Here is a 13749-nt window from a genome sequence, read left to right on the forward strand (position 1 = left end):
ATCATAATAATTTACCATCTCCTTTACATACATGTATAACATAAAATATTGAAACATGATACATGTAAATAATTTTACATAACATCTCTTATAACATCTCTTGACCGTGATACAAACAACATAATAATTCACTGTCAATTACTTGGACTAGATTCGCCACTGTATACCTCTAAATTAATAATCACTATATTTATGTCATGATAATTGACTCCCATACTCTCACTTCCCTGTTTAAATTATTCAGATTTAATCTTCACTTTTTGAAAGACGAAATCTCAATCCAATAGCCATCAGGATCTTTGATGAATGCATAACCTGTCGCCTTCCCTGCAACAACAAGAATAGAAAATTAATCACAATTATATAATGGGACTACATGTATAATTAAAGACAGGTATAAAAATAATGATCGCGTCTGATGTCACTGTCAATTACGATCCTTGATTGGTTTACACAGGTTAATCAGCGCGTAAAAGGAAGGCCGATCTATCTGGTGCTGATCGGAGAAAAGGAATAGCAGCAAATGGCGAAACATTACGTACTTTTACAAGGCAAAAAGCAGCTTTTCTAGGCATTGTGGAAATAGTGCCTTCGGTTATGAAAGTTTCCTCCTATAAAGACCTAACTTTTGAGATGGTTTGCATGTCGAAAGGTGCAAAATTAACAATAAGGCGCCCGGTTACAAATCCGCGTTCAGCAAGTCATCATCACGACACTTGTAAACAAACCGTGCTCGAGTTTGATTGACAGATGACGTCAGACGCGATAAATTCTCTTTATCTTTGTCTTTCATTATATAAACATGATCTAAAACGTGTTTCATACTGTCATGCTAGTTGTCATTTAGTGAGCGGCGTGAGACGGCTTGACAACAAGACTGACATTGCCTGCTATGTCATGAGACAGCGGAAAGCGGCATGGGCATATGCGCATGTTTGCTTGAACAAAGTACATTCACAGAGTATGCATTGTGCAAGCATAATGAATGTAAACAGTGATGCGAAAATAATAATTTGGTATAAAAAAGGACCCATCAATATACCAAAAGTGGCCTGGAAAAAGGTTCACTGATATACCACAAGGCCGATAATACTACCCATGTTTACAGCACATCATTGTATGGTCATTTGTACCGAGTACCCCCTCCGTTAATGCTTTGTCAATCTCAGTATTTGACAATGGGCCAGATGGGCCCTAGCCCAGGGCACCCAAATTTCGCACCCCCATTGACATATGCACTGGCTTATTATATACCTAAATTCAGCCTTAATCTGGGCTAAAATAGTCTAAAATGTTTTTTTCCGCGCTTATGTCCTTGTAATATACCGGGTGTAATAATGAAATTTATACAATTGCATTATGACTTCTCAGGAAAAAACTAAAATAGTTATGGCACACATGTTATATGTAATACTATCAGTAATATCTTGGCTAAAAGAAGACGTTTAGTTGGTATCTTAGCTCGGGTTTAAAAGTTATTTCCGATTAAGTCGTCCAGAAAACGTGCTGGGCCACTTTTGCCATGTTTGCGAATATCAAGTTTGAACCGCGTAGATATGCTTATCGTGCATTAAACATCAAAGAACTGACACAAAAGAATTATAAGTGGTGCTTCTTCATATAATTAACATGAACTTAATAATAATATGATATTTTTTTTAAATCTATAAGTGAAGTCATGAAATTTCTTTCAAATTATCTTATAAATAAAGTAATTTTCATATCCCTTAGATATCATTGGTAAAACTGAGAACAGTTTTTGCATCCTGGTAAAACTGAGAACAGTTTTTGCATCCATAAGTACAATTTTACTTTTGAAATTAAGTTCAGCTTGGATTCTAGCTGTTCTGGGGCAATCACTATTGCCAGCATTTCTGTTAATAAATAAATTCTAGATACTTCTCTTAGCTATATGTAATTGTTTGCCTTGATGGAAGTAATGAGTTTGAAAAATGAGCTATAAACAATCTTATGGTTTCTGTTTGACTGCATGTGCTACCGAATGCCACAACCATAAAAATACGCTCTTACAACGTGAATTGGGGTTGAAGTTGTTGAGCTGCAGCCACGATGTCTAGTAAATGAGGTTGTTATGTCAGTGCTTAGTTGTGACTTTCAAAAACGCAAGGATATATTCTATTATGTCATCATTTCTACCAGTTCGAATACCCCATTGTTTAAAACTTCCGATCGTAAGAGCACGTCCAACATACCCTATAGTTCAACTTTATTCAGTCACTTTTGTAACACTTGGACAAAAGTGGCCCAAGCGATTTTAAGACTAGGTTACATAATTAGCTATATCTTCACTTGTATACCATCGATTTTATTGGAACAAAGCTTGTCTGGTGGCTAAATAAATTGTCTTAATATATAAATATAAATATTAAAAATAAGCGGCATACTTGTGTCAGTCTATTTTCAAAACTGTACAAATTTTATTGTTACACCCTGTATTTGCTTGTCTCCATCTAAATTGTAATGATCCCACCGACACCGTCGATCTTATATCTAAACAAAGACTTGGTCACTTGACTGCACATGCCTTTCTCACTGTGCGATTTGGGGCCTCCAAATTTTGGCCTGGCCCAGGGCCCCATGGCCATGTACATGAGAAAACTGTAGAATCTGGTAGATCTTTTGCAAAATGTCAATACCAATATCTCCACAATCATATGTGGGATTTTGATGCTTTATACTACACTGACATACTTGGATTATGGTTATTATAGCAGTTGGAGTAACATGCTTAGCTTTTCTTGAAATATTCTTTGCTGACAAAATCTGTTATAAAAACAACAAAAATTCAACCAACCTTGATTTCGTTTCTTCCCAAATTCTACACCAAGCTCTTCAAATCGTTTGCAAGCGTCGTCTACACTAGGTACCATGATTCCAATATGCCCTGCAAAGTAAAATAATTTTGGAACAAATCCTTGAACAATCTGATAGAAATTAATATCAATCCTATGATTCTAATGATCCTAACCATACATTTGTAAATACAGATGTTTTTTTTAAAACTGTTTTCTAGTCATTAAATTAACCATTATCAAAACTATTTTTAACTTTTTAAAAAAATGTTTTTAAAATGTTTCAAAACATAATTTTTGCGTGTGCTGGTTAGATATCTAACACCTAATAGAAGTTGATGTTAAGTTTCCCGTCACATTAAAAACATCGGTCGATTTTTTGCCAAGTTTTACAAATAACGGTTAGTTCATGAAAAAAAAGAAGTGAAATTTAGCAAAACGCGACGAGGTTTATTTGCCCGTAAGGCTGCGTTCACATAGAAGAGAGATTGCGAAATTTACGTGAAACGTGACACGGGAACGCGAACGGCAAGCTACATTAGTCGAAAATCGGTTATTATGCCTTCTAGAGGGTGAAATCTATTGTGAATTGGTCAATCGTGGAATTACCGTAAGGCGATTACGTTGCGGTTGGTAGAACGCATTATAAAATGCAGAAAAATGTTATGTTTATCATGTTATGAAGCGAATCAAAGTATCCTAATAGAACAAGTAGAGTCCGACATGTAATAAAATCCATTTTGGGGGTTAAAATTTGATCTCGTATAGACAAGAAGAAGTGAACAAATTTCGATTTTTTTCGACGCGAATTCGAACGGGTAGATTGCCTATTCAAAATGCCGTCCAAAAATCAGCTTGCAAAGAGGCGTTTTAGGCAAGACTGTGTCGTGTTACGGCATAAATGCGGTATAATTGTCTGTTTGGGACGGGGAACAGAAGTTCGTGCAACGCTATTTTTCGCCTTGCTTTTTCGTTGTGCATTAAACAGCTGTCAAAGTGTTTTGCTTATGGATACTATTCAGCAAACTCCAAAATGTTTTTAAAACATGATAATGCATGTGTTTTTGGTTTTAGTTAAAACGTTTTGATAACATATCGATGTATGTTTATATAAAAATCATGAATAAAAACTCGTGTCATACTGAAAAAAATACAACAACATTTCAAGCCAAAATTCGAAATGCTATAGTAAAATATCATTTGGCAAACATATTTAAGTGTCTATTGTGTTAGAACGTTTATCAGCAAGTTTAGAACAAAGGGTTTTTTGAATGTTATTAAAAACTTTTAATGCCCTTGACCATCGCATAACCTTTAACCCGACATTTAACGTTTTCTGTAATATATTTGTGTTTGCTGGGTAGTAACTAGGCATATTAGATTAGGTAAACAGGGTGTTATTTATATGATAATGGAATTTGTTTCTTGTTATTCGAATAATATGCACCAAGACTTCCTAGGCATCCAACACCAAACTCTGTTTAGATTATTTTGACAAATAGCATACACGTGTGAACATAGGCCTACATGTATACTCATTTTCCAATTCAGCATCGAAGTGGTTACGTAATTCTCTTGGTTACCGGATCACGCTACTTTGGTATGCCTTCGAGTGCCATATACTTTATGTGGTGATCATTTCGATCGTGGTTCATTACTCTAGCGCGTGATCCCGTTGACATAGTAACATTACGTAACTTCGATACTGAATAGCCCGCAAAACTCAAATATCGCTAATCTGGACTGAATGCTTAGAGCATTATAGATACAGCCAGTCGTATTTGCATATTAATACCGAGGAAAGTAGTTCGATGAAAGAAGATAATCTTCTCTGGTTCGATGCACCCAAGGTGAATCAATGGGTGCTTCCTATAACCTTTAGATTATTTGTCTCAGCATAGCGCCATCATGATTGCAATTGCGTTTACACGTAGTCTTGGTTCAGACTCTATGCGGCTATCACGAACATACTAGGAACGACGAGCGTTAGGACCGACACAAACTGGCTGTGTAGGAGGCTAGTTTGGATGTGAACGGGACTATGACGCTCTACCGCAAAATGCAGAAATCCGTAACCCGTATGGCGTTTGCAGTGAACGCCTCTCCGCAATCTCTCTAGAGGTATACGGTATACGGTATTCGCTATACGAAATACGCTCATTCGATCAGGCTGAGTTCATATAGGAGTATACTATGTGAACTCAGCCTGATCGAATGAGCGTATTTCGTATAGCGATTAGCGAATATAGGCATGATAGGTCAGTTAACCAATTTTCTTCGTCTAATCAAATGCTTGTAACTTTATTTCTTGAGGTCACATTGCATTCAATGAGGTGTCATAATGTGCAGAATTAGATAAAAATAGGACGGTATACGCAGCACTAAAATCGAACACGCACGATTCCCACAATACTATATGCTATACGCAGGTATACGCCTTTTCGAATAGTGCCCTATGTGACCCGGTACTATGAAATTACCTTGCTCGATTTAAGCTATACGCGTACACCTGCAAAACGTGCACCGTATACCCGAATATTATACTTCTATGTGATCGTAGCCTTATGTGACCCGGTACTATGAAATTGCCTTGCTCGATTTAAGCTATACGCGTGTACCTGCAAAACGTGCACCGCATACCCGAATAGTATACTTCTATGTGAACGCAGCCTAAGAGAGCTCTATTGTTCCGCTATTGTATCCGCTATTGTATCCACTATTGCATTCTATTCATAAAAGCTACTGCAAGAATCGCGGCAATCTCTGATATCGCTGGTGTCTACCGCCGGCGTTTCGCATTTATTAACATTCAAAATGATCCGATACTCTTACATTTATAGACTTATTCATGCTTTTTATATAATATTCAGAAATTGCAATTATGAAAATTACAAACTTTGAAAGTGAAAAGATATTACCATCGAAAATATATCATACTTAAATTCTATAGAATCTATAGATACCCAACCCAGAAGTGCAGATTTATTTTCTAAATTTTTGTAATCGCGCCCAAATACTCCCCGCAAATATCTTATACACGATTTTATTGATTCATTTTGGGCTTACCAAACGTCAGAAGTCTGCTGTTATGGTTTTTCACACCTTTCCCAACCCACTCAAGCCTCCACTGTTATTCAGATTTCTTTTATTTTTGCTGTTATAATCAATGCTCCAGTCAATGCAGCTTTTTATCTTCATGTTTTGATCAGAGCTGGTCTCCACTATACTGAGAGCAGGTCTCTTATTTTATCCCTTGAGAAAGTAAAGTTTTGTCTTTTCGAAACGTCGGGTTTTTAACTTTGTTTATGTCTTATGTTACTCCCCCATTGGATGTTGTGTCATAATTATTTTCCCTGTTTTTAATTTTATCAATTGCTAGTGTGACACTGTTTTATCCTTTTGGATCCATCCTTTGGTTCCCCGCCGGTCAGTTGGAACAGATTTTCCCTGTTTTTATATGTTGAGGAAGGGACGGCAAAATTTAATTTTCTTCAGCCCCCCTCCCCACGGGGTTGGGGCAGCCACGGTACCCCACTGCCTCCTCCACCCCCCCCCCACACACACACACACCCACCCACCCCGCGGACTGACAATGCTGGCTACGCGCCTGGCAGGTGAAAGGAAATTTGGAATCAACTGTCATTACCTACTAATAATGCAGTCTCTTGTCAGATACCAGAAAGTAATTTAACATCTTACCAAATCCTCTTGGATCTGATTGACCATTGTGGTATCCTTTAAAGCTTTCATCTGTGTCAGTTCCATATTTGCTGTAAGGAGGATCATAATAAGTCACCAATTATATTGGATGGTAACAAGATTGCTATGATAAATAAAAGCAGAAAAAAGCTCAGGGATTTATAGTGCGCTACGCACAGACACAATGTCTAGACGTTGATCCATAACTTACTATACTAGCTCAAGGCATCCTGATTGCGTAGAAACCCACTCTCTCCTCTTGGCGTTGTCTTTGGGAATATCTTCTGCCTTTGCAAAGCCCATATAAAACGTTGACATTGACATAGCGGGCAAGTCTAACTCATATAACAACCTGTTAAAATTGGTAATCAACAGAAATAAAATGGTTGGTGTCAATATATTGTATATGGAATTTCGTCACAGTGGACCTTATACGTGTAATAAACTAAATATATATTTTAAGGCCTCAGTACAGCCAATAACTGAGGGCTATAACACGGAAAACAGTTGCATGATTGACGAGAATTATATAAATAAACATGACTTTTTACCAGGTTTAAAAGCAAAAAAAGTGATCCCGCCTGGAAATCATACCCAGGACCTCAGGTTTACGAGACATGTGCCTTATCTACTTGGCTACGGGATCTTTATGATTAAGTTGGTTGAAATTCGAATCTATAAGCGGTCACTTAAACTTATCCCCTCCCCGCAAATAGCCCATAGTAGCTAGGGCTGTAAATGCGAGAAATAAATTGCCATCTTCCCTGTCAGGAAGTTATAACTCGGAAAACAGTGACATGTTCGACGGGATTTATATAGATAAACATGAGTTTTTACCAGGTTCGCCGTCGTAAATAATAAAGGAGACAAGCAGAAAAAGTGATCCCGCCTGGGAATCGAACCCAGCACCTCAGGTTTACGAGATATGTGGCTTAACCACTCGGCCACGGGAGCTTAAGGGAAGGGGGTATGAACGTTTGGACAGTATTTATTGTGGGACATTAGAGCACATCAGACATATCGAATTGCATTCTGAATACGAAGAATGTCCTTCTGATATCAAATAATTTTGATTTTCGAAATTCGCAATGTAATACACATTTTATGGCAAATTATTAAAAATTGATATTTGTGATATTTAACAGTACTTGAAGTAAACTTTATAAATCTGATGATTTATACTTTAAAGTGTATGCAGGTGGGATGAAAAGCCGACGATCAATTGAAAATTTTGTCCTTTCGTATTGAAGATATGGATTTTTTCCCCAAAACACCAAAAAAATAAGTCTTTTTGGGAAAAAATCCATATCTTCAATATTAAAGGTCAAAATTTTCAATTGATCGTCGGCTTTTCCTCCCAGCTACATACACTTTAAGAATATATCATTAGATTTATAAAATTTATTTCGAGGACTGATATATATCCAAAAATTTTAAAATATCAAATTTTGATAATTTTTCATTAAATTTGTATTATATCGTGAATTTCAAAAAATTGATACGTCTGAGGTGCTCTCATGTCCCACAAATACTGTCGAAACGCCATAAACGCTCATTCTAGATCCCTTAATGATTAGGTTGGTTGAAATTCGAATCTATAAGCGTACACTTAAACATATCTCCTTCCCGCAAATAGCCCATAGCACCTAGGACTGTAAAATGCGAGAAATAAATTGCCATCCTTCCTGTGAGGAAATTATAACACGGAAAGCAGTGGCATGATCGACGGGTATTATATAAATAAACATGAGTTTTTTTACCAGGTTCGTCGTCGTAAATAACCGTTTACCATCTACAAACTTAGGGCTAGTACATGTAGTTTTCACCACTTCACCTAAAATATGTGTAGTAAATACTGGTAAAGTGTGCACCAAACACTATCTATCTGATCCCTATTGTCTAAAGAGCTGTCATACAAAATAATGCTAAATGCTACATTAAGATTTGTGAGCCAGATGATCAAACCAACCCTGAACCCGTATGATAACTACGCAGGTCATCAGAGGACTGACGCAAAATTCCTTTTTCTGTCTGAGAGTCTTCAAAGACTGGGACAGCCTACCAGAAAGTGAAGTCTAGGTCAAATCAACCATTAGCTTCAAAATAGAACAAAATACAGCCTTAAAGCCCTGCCACACATACTCATCTGTCATCATTAGAGAAGATTTAAGTACAAAGTACCCCAGTTCCAATAATTGAAACCGGGAATTGACCGGGAGTTCCAAGAAGTGCTGTGTGTATATGTGTCACCGTGGTTTAGTATAATTCACATGCATACTTAGCCGTCGAACAAAGAAATCTTTGCTCTACAAATGACAATTGTTTTTCACCACAACTGGTGATATGAAAACACGGGCAAGCAATGTATGACTAATGGATTGGTCAAACAGGTTGTCAATTATTGTCAATATTAATGACACTTTCTATAACTTGAGAACAAGTCCTCAAATGTTTGAAATTTGTAATTACTACTACTACAGAATACCCCGGTATTATATTTCGTAACAATAAATGAACAGACAATGATTGCCACACTCACCTCATTCCGAGAATTCTGGAGTAGAAATCCAATGTTTTCTTGGGATCTTTGATTAGTAAATTTGTGTGATGCCTGATGAAATCCTGTTGACGACAACAAAATATTTTGAATCAAACTTAATTGCAACATTAAAACAGTAGTGTTGACCCCATAAATAACTTTAAAAATTTAAAAAAAACAAAACAAAAAACAAAACAAAAACCACCAGAAGTGGGCAAAATTATTTCACTTTGCACTATCACACAGGCTCGCTTAGAGCCAAACAAATTGTTGCAAATTGTTAGTCTCCACGGCAGCCAGTTTGATTCCGCTCGCTCCACACAAACAGTCTGCCAATGGCCACTTATCACGCCGTTTCTGATTGGCTACACGTATGTAGCTATAGAGCTGTACATACGGGAACTTGATTGACCTCAGTCAGCTGGCGAGATGGCGGGTCAAAATTGCTCATGAATAATTAAGTAGCCGTCTATTCGATCGACCAATTGAAAGCTTTGTTTGACGTCAAGCTGGATGACGTCGTCAGAAAACCGTTAGCCAATCAAAAAGGACCAGTTCGTTATCATTGGCAGACTGTTTGTGTGGAGGGAGCGTAACCAGACTCTGGCTGCGAAGGAGACTCGCAAATTTTGTGTTTTCCATGCCGCTAAAGTTACGTGAATTATTTGCAGCGCTAGGGACGGACACTACGTTGCATTATTATGAAAATGATTCTCTTAGAAAGGGATTCTATGCTGCTGTTAATATTTGTTTACAAATTAATAGGACAACCATTGCCACAGGAATTTTCATTTGGATGTTTAATTGGATGTCTTCCAAAAGAAAGAAAAAAAAGGTGGGGGGTGGGGTCATAGAAGGTAAACGCCAGAAATTTTGTCATTCTTTTACAGATAAAAATCCAAAAACGTTTTTTCTTTAAGAAACATTTCAAGGAATTAAAATATTATACCGTATACCCTATCTATCAATATGTATAGTGATCAACGTACCCAGTCAAAGAGACTGTCTATAAAATAGACCAGGCCAGTCCCAGAATATGAAGCCATATTAGTATCATTTCGCTTTGCGTATTTCGCCTTCGTGTGTTTCGCCTTCGCGTATATAGCCATATGGGCGCACACCAACAGTGAAATTCAAGAAAAAAGTCGTATTTTCTTTGTTCGAATTGAGATCTTTCGGTAACATATTGAACATAAAAATACCATCCACCGAGTCCATTTCATGCACATTTAAATTAACATTTAAATAGAATTCAATGAGACCCAAGAGTTTACTTAATCTGCGATTCTGAATTGTAATTGACCATGGACTGGTATTTCTACAGTACATGAACTGAATGATTTTATTTTATTTTATTTTATTCGGTATCTCAATATTGCACATACAACAATGCAAGGTAAATAGATATAAAATGCATTAAGATAAAAAACACATAATACACATAAAAACAAAACAAGGAGATATCACAGGATAGCCCTTTAAGTCCAAAGGCTTATTTCCGAAGGGGTCCTTTATACATAGAAGGGCAAAAGGTATAAATAAAAAAAAAAAAAATACAAATAAATAAATACGGTATATACAAGTGAATATTAAAAGTAAAAAAGTATTTAAACATGATTAAAATCATTAGAATCTAACATTAACAATCTAAGATCTGCAATTTCAGATATGACTCAAACCATTTAGCGAAGTTCATTCCCAGGGCAGTAAGCTTTGACATAAAATAGAGTGATTAACATTGTCGAGTGCTTTCTGGATGTCAAGAAGCATCATTCCAGTAAAAAGACCAGCACTGATTTGGTTTCTGATATGATCTTGAAGATAGATAAGACATGTGTCTGTGGAATATTTACCTCTAAAACATGACTGAAATTTAAAAAAGATGTTATTTTCCGTGAGATACCTGTTAAATTGTACAAACACTGATTTCTCCAAATCTCATGGAGATCAAAGGATCCATTCCTAATATGACTGTAATAGCTTTGGAACCTGTTGAAGTTAACATTATAAAGAACACTTGGCTCAGGTAGCTCACCACCAAGTTTGGCAGCAACCCCAGTAAAGAATTTGTTGAAATAATTAGCAACTTCTTTGTTCTCAAAACACTTTCTACCATCAATATCCAAAACCATAATGGTAGAGTCTTTTGTTTTGTTTTGGTACCCAAGCTCTGAGAGATTTTTAGAGAGCTTTTTAGAATCATTTTTATTTGCTTCAATCTTATGCAAGATGTACTGTTGTTTAGCAGATCTTATCTCTCTTTGGACTTTATTACGTAACTTACAGTACTCTTTATAATACTCAGATATTTGTTTGTTTTTATTGCATTTTGCAAGCAAACAGTCTCTTTCTCTGATGTCATCAATAATATCACTTGTCATCCATGGTTCAGAGCGTTGCTTAATCCGAACTTCCCTTAGAGAAGCAACAGAGTCAAGAGTGTTCAGGAATACATTATAAAACATGGACCAAGCTCTATCAACATCGTTACATAACAATATTTCATACCAGTCAGTTTCAGACAACTTATCAATGAAAGATTCCTTGCTGTACTTTAACTTTTTATGCTCGTTAAATGTTGGTTTGTGTGACTTCCTTGTACAGTACGTGAAAAGTGATCACTTAACCCAGTTGTTACCACACCATATTGACTGATCACATTATCATAATTACATATAATGTGATCGAGAGCAGACTTTGGGGTAGGGGTGATTCTAGTTGGGGTATGAATAAGTTGTTTATGTCCAAACAAGTGGAGCATGTTAGCATATTTGGTGTATACTCGATCTTTACGTAAAGCACACGTGTTCATATAACCCAAAATAATCACTTAAGAATCAGCAGGCAATTTTGAAAGGACATTCTCAAGATTGTTGATAAACTGTGAATGCTTTTCAGGCCTGTAACAGGAACCAACAATAAAAGGTTTGCATCTTGGTAGCAAAATCTCAGTCCAAATAGCTTACATTTTGGGAATGTCTAAATCAGGCCTGGGATTAAATGCCAAATCAGAATGAATGTAGATGCAGGTACCACCGCCATTTTTGTGACGGTCCTTACGTATAACAGAGAAATTAGGAATGTTGATTTCATTATCGGTGACTGAATCATCAAGCCATGTTTCACAGACTCTATTTTTTTGGCTCTAGTATTGGATGCAATCAATTTTAATTCACTCATTTTGGGACAAACAGAACGGGCATTGAGATTGATAATGTGAATACCCTTCTTAGAAAAGGTTTTTAAAACATCGTCAGAGTCAATATTGTTTATTTTAATATTGTTTATTTTACAGTTTCTATCATCTTTTCTTGTGGAGATCCCGGTGTCCTGACTCTGGAAATCACAGTCCATGCTGTGCACCGATTATTTCAAGACCAAACAAATTGAATCTCTGATGTGTAGCAAATATCGTTCATATAAATAATGAAAAGCAATGGTCCAAGAATAGACCGGTGTGGAACTCCACAGCTCACCGACTCAGTTTCAGAGTTAACCGAGTTATACGATACAAATTGCTTTCTATTGGAAAGATAATTGCTAAACCATTCATATTATACCCCTCAAAAACTATAGTGATATAATTCATGCAGCAACATGCCACGATCAATCGTATCAAAGGCTTTTGATAAATCCATAAAAGGTATTCATGCCTTTTATCAATCGCTTTACCGATATCATTAACCAAATCCATCACAGCCATGTATATTACTTTATATAATTATTGCATACTTCTACTTCTACTGCAATACTTGGCATAGTCCATCGGCTTGGATTTCCCGCCCTGGAATACAGTAAAATAACGTAATAGTAAATGTTAACCTGTATTTTAGCTACGATATCTCGAGCTAGCCTGTCAGGCCTGGCCTTGTATTGTAATTCATGATTGTACTGACATTATGTGCCACTTACTTTTGTGCTGGGGTCAGGCTCTGCACACAAACTTTGTACTTCCTCAAAATTAAGGCTGCTTTTTGCCATTGTGCCGTTGGTCTGTTAATACACCATAAATTCACAACTAAAATCAGAACGTATTTTCACAACAAAAGTATGTAGTTTAATATTGAGGATTCAATATGAACTCCAAGGCCCTCGTTAGACCACCAAACCACTCTTGTCAGCTTCCAGTATAGTCCCTGGTGGACTTTTCGGGAGTCTAGATTACGAGGTACAAGGTGCAATTCAGGTATATGCATGCATGTACGTGCGATCTCCTTATTCAGCACTTTTCTGGACACAATTAGTCAGGTCAGCTGCCATGTAAACAAATCTCTTCTCAAGCACAAGAGTCAACACTTTATTACTACTTTTCATTCTGTTAGTACAGAGATTACAACAATGGTAACCCATGTATTCCAAACGCTTAAGGTAGATATGAATAACAGCAGGTGACATAATTTACCAACTCTAAGGATGTGGTGTTTCGCTTGTTTCGACGAATACAACCTCTGTTGAATACAATACTACTATTGCTACTACTACTACTACTACTACTACTACTACTACTACTACTACTACTACTACTACTACTACTGCTACTACTATTGCTACTACTACTACTACTACTACTACTACTACTACTACTACTAATACTACTACTACTACTACTACTACTACTACTACTAATATTAATAATAATAATAATAATAATAACTACTTATTATTATTATAGGAGAATGTCTCTCGTCTTGGAGGAAA

At 36.5% G+C, this 13749-nt stretch overlaps 1 protein-coding gene across 1 annotated transcript; it reads right to left on the reverse strand.

Moving 5' to 3' along the window:
- Positions 1-253: 253 nt before the first annotated feature.
- Positions 254-13043, reverse strand: LOC140143773 (lactoylglutathione lyase-like). The gene is made up of 6 exons (XM_072165586.1): positions 12964-13043; positions 9052-9134; positions 6724-6864; positions 6513-6583; positions 2816-2905; positions 254-327 (listed from the first exon to the last, which is right to left on the reverse strand). Exons 1-6 carry the CDS (start codon positions 13030-13032, stop codon positions 254-256), a joined length of 528 nt encoding a protein of 175 aa, XP_072021687.1. The 5' UTR covers positions 13033-13043.
- Positions 13044-13749: the final 706 nt, after the last annotated feature.

Source organism: Amphiura filiformis, unplaced genomic scaffold (genome assembly GCF_039555335.1).
Source record: "Amphiura filiformis unplaced genomic scaffold, Afil_fr2py scaffold_28, whole genome shotgun sequence".
Taxonomy (NCBI): Eukaryota; Metazoa; Echinodermata; class Ophiuroidea; order Amphilepidida; family Amphiuridae; genus Amphiura; species Amphiura filiformis.